The sequence below is a fragment of the Phragmites australis genome, chromosome 11, assembly GCF_958298935.1.
Source record: "Phragmites australis chromosome 11, lpPhrAust1.1, whole genome shotgun sequence".
NCBI classification, from domain to species: Eukaryota; Viridiplantae; Streptophyta; class Magnoliopsida; order Poales; family Poaceae; genus Phragmites; species Phragmites australis.
Genome location: NC_084931.1, coordinates 17,130,276 through 17,140,400, shown reverse-complemented (window position 1 = coordinate 17,140,400; position 10,125 = coordinate 17,130,276). Strand labels below are relative to the sequence as shown.

Sequence of the window (10,125 nt, the reverse complement as noted above, 5' to 3'; positions counted from 1 at the left end):
TAAACAACCCCAAGACAATAATATGTCCTTAATTCAAAAACAGAACGATGCTCACACCAAAATAGCACAACCTGATAACAGATAAGATCAACCTAACTCAACTCGCGTGCTAGCCAACCAAACGACTGTCTCTCTCACAACTCGATCGGTAGAGCTCTGCTCCCGCGCCACCTAAGTTTGATCGGTGGAGCCCTGCTCTCACGCCGCTACAACATAACTCGGTCGGTGGAACCCTGCTCTCACGCCGCTACAAATAACTCGGTCGCTCCTACGCCACACCTCCCTATCATCAAAGTCGATACCGCATCGCTTTGAAGGAGCAAGCATTGGAACAAATCGATGTTGAGAAGAGTCAAAGCAGATGAAGAGTTGTTGATAGTCGAGGATATAGGGGTAAACCTACAGAAGAAGTCAATGAAGCTGACGCTAAAACTAACCAAAACTGCACCAAAGAGGTCAAAGGCCACCAGAAAGTAGTGAAGGATTTACAATGTGACGCCTCTAAGAAGGACACAACATTTTAGCACCGCCATCACAGAGTTATCACTATAAGAATCCCCACGGGTGGAACGAGGAAAAAAAAACGTCACAACGTCTTTTAGGAGGAGAGTGGTGCCCGAGAACGTCGCAGGTGAAAAACGCCTCAGGTTGATTATATTCACGTCGTTAGAATAGCCTTCTATACAAAGAGGCAGGCTATATACCATCCTTTGACACGCTCTCTGTTGTCGGGTACCTCTATTGTCCCCTTTCTTCTCAACCAGGCCCCAAAGCCTCTGTCACTTCCCGGAAGATCGCTGCATGAGGGCTATTTCTTTTTCTCTCCATGCTGGAACAATTCCTCCAGCAAATTTAGCAAATCCATTACTTATTTCATTGTCCTACTTGTCACCGTGCACGACTGGAATGAGTACAACGGCAAACCATTTCTAGTTTCTACAGATATCATAACCGCAGCCGTTCCAATTTCCAGCTGAATCTTCACTAACATATACTAACGAAATATGTTGGAATTTAGCTGTAAACCAGCAATACACTGCCAACATTTGGCTACTTCATCTAACTCCATAAATCTTATAAACAGCTCTAAGGCGAGTCAGGACCGTTCAAAAGCACTGGAAACTTCAAGCACACTTCACGTAAGAACCCACAAAAAGGATTATTCTAAACTAACTATTCTTGCTTAGATAAGGACATGAAAAAAGAATTAAAATGAACGAACCCATATATTCAAACATTGCCAAATTGAATAGTTCGATATTGTTCAGCTGATTCCCAATCCGAAGCAAACCCAGCCCACTCAAGTTGATTTGATAAGGAAATGAAAACAAATGAGTTAATTCTTATGCTGAAACATGGCTGATTCCCAATCGAAAGCAATCCCAGCCCACTCACGTTGCTGAGATTGACACTAGTTAAACCACCACCTTTATAATTACCTGAAAATAGAAATTCAGTCATTAAACACCTGGGAACCTCAGTTGCACTGTATTAGAGAGTATGTAACGTACACTGAATATCATTGTGTACAAAGAAAGACAGGTCTAATCACTGCAAGCTCAGTGGCAATTCAAACACAGTGAGAAATGTATACAGCACCAAGTAATGAGATTCCTTAAGTCCCAACACCAAGGAAAAATATATCCTAGGGAAACATCACGAATTGTGAAAAAAATGAGCAGCAGCATGTATCAAACCTTCTTACCCTGTAATTCTCCTAACTAACTCAGATCATAACTGAGTGTTATTGGTTGGCATCATCATTTGCCTCGTCAGAATCAGAGTCACTAGCATTATATCCTGAAATTGAAGGAGGCAGGAAAAAATGATTAACAACACCAAAGATGTTCACAGCCTAGCAGAAGCACCAAACTTTATTGAAGAATACCTGGACGTTTCATGCCAACCTTCCAAGCAGAAGACCTGAATCTTGATGCCCTTTCCATCCATGCTCTTCCCTAAAAAAGGTGACAAATGGAGAGAAAAATCAGAATGTATATTTGGATAGCTAAAGGTGCAGTTTACGACAAGAACTTTGAGCACACCATATGCAGTCAGACAAAAAGGGGAAACAAAAATTCAAAGACTATCACGAAATCATATGGCTAGACAAAAACCTTTAAGCATATCAGAAATTCAACTCAGAATATCCATATTCAACTATCACCAGATTCAACAGTGAAGTTGAACTCGCATTTGTAATTTACCCTATGGATACTGGACTATGCAAGCACACACCTAGACTCCACCAAGTATGAGAAGACGACCGAATAACACTGGATCATCAAAAAAATGTGGTGCTGTCAAAAGATAATTCAGAACACCTGTGCAGGATTGAACATCAATCATGTAAAAAAACAAGTACTCCTAAGTCCCAGCTGTGAATTGCCAAATGTATCACCTGAATCCATAACACTCAAAGATACCCAAGGCCCAGCACGAGCAACATTTCAAAACAAAAATTACCAGGAGGCTCAAAGCTCCGCAAAAGCACAAACAGTGATGAACTGTTTAAAAGTGCAAAAGAATGAATTACAAAAACACTAGCACACATGCTAATGATTAAATGTTACGGATACCCCAAATATGTCGGTTGTTCAAAAGCCGAAACATGGCTGCTTCAGCACTTTCATAAGGCAAACTAAAGCACTGACAGCTAAGGACTTTCCATTAGTGCACATGAAGTGCTGATGCACTTCTGCATAATTTTGACCAAAAAAAAACTGAACAGACGTTCAGATCAAAACACACAAAAATAAATAAGGATCATTTGTCTAATCTGCACCTAGAGACGTAGTTCTTGCTGCAATTCCCTAAGGCAAACACTATCATTAACTGGGTCTTCAGGAAACTCTTAAGGATCGAACAGAAGAAAATAACTCTTCAAACACTGTTTCAAAAGTCGGTGGCCTATCCAACCTAGGCAGGGCCTAGGTGCTAAGCCCTAATCAGTGATTAGGCACTAGGCACCACTCCGCTGCCCACCTAGCTAGTAGCACCTTTTTAACGGCTGTCCTCACATGATCATAGGCTCGTATGCAAGTTTCACTCCCCCATCTAATGGGACTTCCAATATATCGTGGCTTACTATAACTCATTGAATAATAGTATACCTGGAAAAGGAGGCGAGCTTAACAATAGACCCAAAGGAGCTCAAAGCTTCTAAATCTTAATACCCTAGTAATCCTAGCATACTAAACACTCAAATGCATTATCTTAAAACTCAGTCTCCACTGAATATACAGTGATATATGATTGATAAAACTGAGATGAAATTCTCTAATGGGTGAACATCAGTTAATCACTTGAAAACCAGCACCCGCGTACTTTTAACCATTTCTGTACCATGCTGAGATAGATACTTGGCATACCACCAACTGAATGTGTGTGACGTGCACAATTTTTACTTCGACACCAAAACTGCTTAGGTGGAAAATACGATAGGTTCACCGCCTCAGCAACTTTCTACTTGCTTACATAGTCCACCAAAAGAAAATCCACCTTTTTTAAATCACCAATGGTGACTAAAGGGTTGGTGCAGATCACCCTGGCAACCCCCTATATGCTTTAAATCTATGTAAGTATATATATTTATGAACCGTAGAAGCATAAAGCATTTTCCATAGATAAAGCAAATGTATTCTACCACTACCTTTTCTTATTTCCTTAGAACTTACCAACAAAATTAATAACACAAGTGAAGAACACAATGTACGTAAATAAATCATGCTTATTCTGGAAAAGGAATAATCCTAAACCCACGAAAATTTTAAACGAGTACAAATGGCTAACATGCACAACAATATGATTTGGAAGAAAAAATCAAAAGTTTCACATGTTAATGTTTAATATTAAGTAAAGAACGTGGTTGACAATATCTAAAGAAGAAAGAGAATATTTTGGTCACCAATTTCACCTTAGATACTGTTCATAGCAAAAAAAATGGTACGACCCAGGTTTTTTGTGAACATCGGATAGTCCGGTGTGGAGAATTTGTAGCTATCGGAGAGTTAAGTCAATTATTGCCAAAAAAATCATGCTCTCTGAAAAATAGTCCGGTGAGGCATGAAGGGAACGCCAGACTATCCGGTCAACGTAGCTCAAGTTTGTGCCAAAAACATACTCTCTAGACAAATTAGTCCGGCGGTACATCCGACGGACACTAGACTATCCGGTGCTCATAACTTAATCCTTGCTGAAAACATGTTCGCTGTAAGAATTAGTCCGGTGAGGTATGTAGTGAACGCCGGATTACTCGATGAGCGTATGAACGATTTCTCAGAGAAAATTGCTCTTTGGAAAAATCAGTCTGGTGCATGTTCCGGTGAATGTAAAGACGATTTTGTGTAGAGAAGTTTGCTCTCTAGAAAAATTAGTCCGGTGTGTTATCCGAGGTAGCATCGGACCATTCTGTGAGGTTAATCAATTTCTTGCAGAGACTTTGCTGTCTAGAAAATATAGTCTGACGAGAGACTCCGATGAGTACAATTCACACGTCGGAACATCCGGTGAATATTAGGAAAGAATCTAGGGTTCCAGCCAATTGAACTCGCCGGATGGTCCGGTGTTAACATTTTTGTTCTCACCGGACCATCCGGTGTTCAGCTCGAAACCGAATCAAGTTAGATTCGTAAATCCGTTCAGATTCTTTCCATGTTTTTGGCTGAACATGACGTGTTTGCGTAGGTTTGAGGGTTGAGAGTCCTATTTCTATAATGGCAAAACCCAAGCCACCCTATATAGTTCAGAGGGTGAAGGCCGATTGCAACAACTCAGTCAATCACAACTATTGCATCTACTTTTCGTTCTACTTTACTTTTCTACACTTTAGGGTAGTTTTAAAGTAGTTCTTCACTGCTACTTCGAATCCCCGTAATTCGGGTAGTAGTTCTTTGTCAATTTGCTCGTAAATCGTTCGAGCGGCGATCACCAAGTTGCCAGTCAAAATCCTTTGCCTGTTTGCTTGTAAACAAGTCAAGTATTGCTGCGAAAAGCGATAGTTATCCAGGACGGATCTATGTGTTGCATGGGATTGCCAAATTCTTCGCCCAACAGAAACTTCCTAAACAACATCTCCACCGAAAAAAGAAGATATTGGTCAGTACTAACAAATTAACTCCATATTGCCATCAAAGCAAAGCATTATAAGCTGGTCCTCGAGAGCGGGAAAACCAAACTAATAACACAGCTGAGAACAGAAATTATTTTCTGTCAATCAATCTTAAGCTCCATGAAATTAGATACAAGAACAAGATGCAAGCGCAAAGAGGCAGTTACGCATGAAAACGAAAAATATATCATCAAATAAAAAAGAAAGTCAAGTCCAGGCATTTGCTATGCACTATGCAGCACCAAGAAACACGAGTTTTGATTGAAACTGAGAAATAAATGTTCTTATCACCAGATTTCATGCAAAGCCTAGAAAAAAAGGTAATTGACCAGACTGAAACCAGAAAAGCTTGTTGATCCTCATAAGAGCATCATAGCTGCAAACAAGCACCATACTAATGGATTCAAACGAAACACGAATTGCATTTGCATATGATCATACCATGAACGCAAAACATCAATGTTGCATCACGCCCCAATGAAGAGGAAACAGGGGACCCTTAATCTTTTCTCTAACTCATAACTCTCCCACGAATCTCAAGTCCTAAATGACTACTCCCTTTGATCCCAAATATAAGTCCATTTAGGATTGTCCTAAGTCAAACTATGTTTTATATTTGGCCATCATTTTTTTAAAAAAACACATAAAGATTGACAACATAAGGTTGATCAAAATTTCATCATGAAAAATACTTTCATAATATATAACTCTTTCTATTTAAAATACTATATTTTTTATAGATATTGCTAGTCAAAATTTCATATCGGGGACCGGATCGGAGGAAGCAGACCCCTACGAATCTAAAATATATTCTGCTACAATACGCTAATACAGTAGTTCTCCACGACATCTTGAATCTAAATTCAACCCAGCAAACCCTCTAAAACACCCAATAGTTCGTCAACCTAAAGATCGTTCAAACGGGGGGAAACTCCATCGTTATCCTCTCTGCATGCACGCATGACCAGCGGATAAAAATCAAACTCCCCGATCTCAGTAGGACAAATCAAGGAAGAGGAAGCTCAAAGAGAGCTGGGCATGAGCGCCGCCTGTAAGTTGTACCTTGTTCTCGCTCTTGGGGACCCCGTATCCGGAGTGGTACATCTGCGCGACGAGCACCATCATGGCGGTGTCGCCGCGCTTCGCCTCCTTGAACGCGTCCTGGAACCAGCGCTGCACGCAGTCGCCCACCACCTCCGACAGCGGCTTCCGCTCGCACTCCGCCCCGGAGCCGTTGACGCCCTCCATGCGTCCTGCGGCGGCGGCGGCTCCTTGTCGGCGGTTCCTTCTTCGGGAGAGCCGCAGCCGCCGCGTTGGGGAAGGAAGGGGAGGGGAGGGAGGCGCGAGGCGAGGAAAATACAAATAGGCGGCAGGCGAGGGGCGTTTGTGTAAATTGCGGCTGGCTTCGGGTTCTGCCCTTTTTCTGCAAGTTGCCGGCTGAGGATGCTGCGTTGGCAGATAGCCTGCCTGGGCACACGGTTTTCCAAGAGCCTGTTTGCTCGCCCCGCCGTGCACACCCAACCGGACACCAATAATAATGGGGATTTTTTCCCCTCATACACAGATAAAAAGTTGTTTGATTATGTCACACTGACTCAGCATTTTTTTCCAACCCTATCGCGAAAAAGTGACTTGATTCATATCACACCGCCCGATTAAATAGTATTTTCTGATTTTAGAGGAGAGAGAGGAGTGGTGAATAGATAGTTCTGCCTATATACCGAAATGGTTGAGCTAGACCGCGTTCAGCTAGCTGCCTTGTTCATCTCTCACTTTATCTTGTCCCCTCTCTCTTCAGCCACCAAGGATTACAAGCAAAGCGGCAGAAGCATCAATGGCGGCTCGCTCGTGGATATCATTGTCGTCCCGCCTCAAATCTGGTAGGCAGCAGCATGCACAGGGACGTTTCCCCTTGATTGAATGCCCATATCACCCGAATCGACAAGTTGTGTTGCTCGTGGCCAGTGCCAACGAGAATCGAGGAAGAAAGTTCTATAGGTGTTTGAATGGGGTACAAGGTATGAATCAGTTGGCTCGTTGTGTCGATTTTACTTGGGTTTTGCTTTGGATTTTGTTTGAATTGAGGACCTAGGGTTTCTAATTGGGGATTATTTTACCTTTGTTCATGTTTGCAGTCGCCAAATGCTTACGTATTCTTCAAGTGGGAAGATGAGTACAAGAAAAGTACCTCATTGAGAGTGGATTTCTAGAGGAAGACACTGAGGTTCCTACAATTTCAATGGACAACAATCTTCATTTGTGCGAGAATATTGCAGAGCTGAAGGGAACGATTCAGCATTTGCAGAAAAGCATGGTCGAAATGCATAGTTGCATGAACCAGATGAAAGCTGATATTTGTACTTTGAAGCATCACACGGGAAGCAATATGTCATATGGAACCTAGGAAACAAACATGAAGGTCATATTTGAAGCTTACCCAACAGAAACCCATGACACGTTCACCGCCTTCTTCGGGGAATCGACATTGCGTAGGCGCCCCACTCCAGGTTGGGGAGGCGGGGACTGATTCGACTTCATTAGGTTCTCTACCTCAGCGTAGCATTACCGAGAGGAGAAATCACCAGAGATCGGGTGGAGGGGGCGGTGGTCCGAGTAGATATCTCCGGTGGTACAGGGATGGAGCCAGGTGGAGTGCGTCAGTGGTCGGAGAGAGAGGGGACGAGATAGAGTGAGAGGTGAACAAGCCAGCCAGGTGAACGCGGTTTGCCTAAAACATTTTGGCACATGGGCGGAATCGTCCATTCATCACTCCTCTCAGACCAAAAAATACTATTTTAATCCAGGTTGTGTGATGTAGACCAAACCACTTTTTTGCAGTGCGCTGGAACAAAAACGCTAGATGCAGTGTGGCGTGGACCAAATAACGCTTTATCTGTATGCCAGAGACAAAAATCCCATAATAATTCTATTACTACAGTATAGAATTTGGTTTGATATCCTACTTTTCTCTGCCGAAGAAATATATTTCAAATATTGTCATGTATCTCAACACTACTACTGCATGTACGTAAAATTATACATTAAGAGTTTTGTCCATAAAGACATAACGTTAGGGAAATATCGTTTCTCGTTTATGCAATAATAATGGACGTTAAAAGATAAAAAAAGGAACTTCAAAGTTACTAAGGACAAATACAAGCAATTGTTTATAATGACTCGCCAGAGTAGGTAAAACAAGTGTATGGTTTTATGGAACAGTTTTGGTAGAGTCAAAAGAATATTAAGGTTCCCCCAAATTAGGACCTATGCATCTACGATCAGCGGGTTCCGGTTAAAATGAGGCTGCAAAATCAGAAGATCGTAATATTTAAGTTGAGATTCTGGCAACATTCCATCCATGGAAAATCACAGTTAATAACCAACAACATGTTGATCGAGCCGACTTGTTATTGATTTTATGTAGTTCTATCCATGCTCTTGTACGTAGTAGCTCGGCCTTAAGCATATCTATCATAACAAATTAGCCTCTTTGGAAAATATACAAGTTCATGGCCTAAAGAATGTTTAAGAGGCACGAAAGGGGAAAAAGAGCTGGGGTTTGATGTGATGTCTACGGAATACTAAATGAATTAAAGAAACATGCAAAATTGCTCAAAAAAGATATTTATAGACTCTCGAAAGGAGAATATAGGAAACTTACAAAGATGTTGCTTAGTCAGAGTGAGAAACGGAAAATAAAGAACATGCATTGAAACTTTCAAATAACCACCGAAATTTGTGGAAACATTCCTATCATATGAAAGCCCGTTGGTGCAACAGTACGTACGGTCCTCTATGTTTCTTAAGAAACTCCAACAATACAAACAACCTTAAATCATGTTCATAGTGGAATTCAATAGTTGGATCTACCGCTAGTATACATTGAATTGATTGGTTTGTTGTCGTACACTTGTATCTCTCGGACTGCATATCCGGCCCTATTTGTGTTAGTCAACAACTGAAGCAAGATTGAACGTTTTTTTTCTCTCAAGTTGACATAATCTAAGAAAAGATAATTAGACTCATAATTAGGGATATAGTCGGATCGGATACGGACAGTATAGTTCATTCTGTATCCCACCCTTGTTTTTTCTCGGAGTCAGAATCGCAATGAGACACGGATAGTGTCGAACAATTATTTCTTCATCATATATTCTATCATATATTTTTTTTTCTCAGAATCGAAGTCAAAGTGGATAGTACCGTAACCTTTCGGTTAGTCGAATAGATGAATTTTTTTTACTTCATTTGCATTCTTCACAAGGCACATTAAACAATATAGGAGAGCAATCAAAATAAGCACAAATAGAGTGATTACTGAGATGTGAAAACAAAAGTATTTAATATTATCTATCTATTATCTATAGATGTGTGACAATCTATTTGTATATTATTATATTTTTAAGTAAAAATCATAATAGGTTTTTTTTATAACACATAATATTCGGATACTTCGGATGAATACCGATTATCCTATATCGTTATTTTTTTATCTAGATTCAGACACTGATAATATGATAGTTATTGTTCTATCTCATATTTACTTTATAAGTCTTTGGTCGTCGGTGGGACAAAAAATATCCGTTTCGTTTTCACCTTACTCATAATTATCAAGTGTTTAGACTCATAATTATCAAGCGTTTCTGCTGAGCAGTTGAGTTCAAATCCGTCAGTGAAGTGCCAGAGGTAGAGATAACGGTTGAGTGACAAGCTTGTGCTACTTTGCAGTTGTCGGTGCACTGGAGACGGTAATTAGCCCCTCGGGAGGACAGTGACACGTGGGACCCAATACCTTAGGGTCAGCATGTCAGCCACATCCCGCCGAGCGGTCCAATACTCCGATGGCACTTTCGGTGCATCCGGAAATGTAGTGGCCACGTTGGAAAGGAAGATTTGCACGAGTGGATATAGATTGGAATTTGGAAGTGGGGCCGCCGACAATCTTATATGTGCCAGGCCAGCATGCCCCTTATCATATCTGGCCTCTTTTTCTGATTCACGAAATCTAGGGCTAA

The 10,125-nt window shown here is 41.2% G+C and overlaps 1 protein-coding gene across 1 annotated transcript; it reads right to left on the bottom strand.

The window, feature by feature from the left end:
- Positions 1 to 1,207: 1,207 nt before the first annotated feature.
- LOC133885732 (uncharacterized) lies at positions 1,208 to 6,507 on the bottom strand. The gene is made up of 4 exons (XM_062325474.1): positions 6,173 to 6,507; positions 1,889 to 1,958; positions 1,706 to 1,800; positions 1,208 to 1,439 (listed from the first exon to the last, which is right to left on the bottom strand). Exons 1-3 carry the CDS (start codon positions 6,356 to 6,358, stop codon positions 1,745 to 1,747), a joined length of 312 nt encoding a protein of 103 aa, XP_062181458.1. The 5' UTR covers positions 6,359 to 6,507; the 3' UTR covers positions 1,208 to 1,439; positions 1,706 to 1,744.
- Positions 6,508 to 10,125: the final 3,618 nt, after the last annotated feature.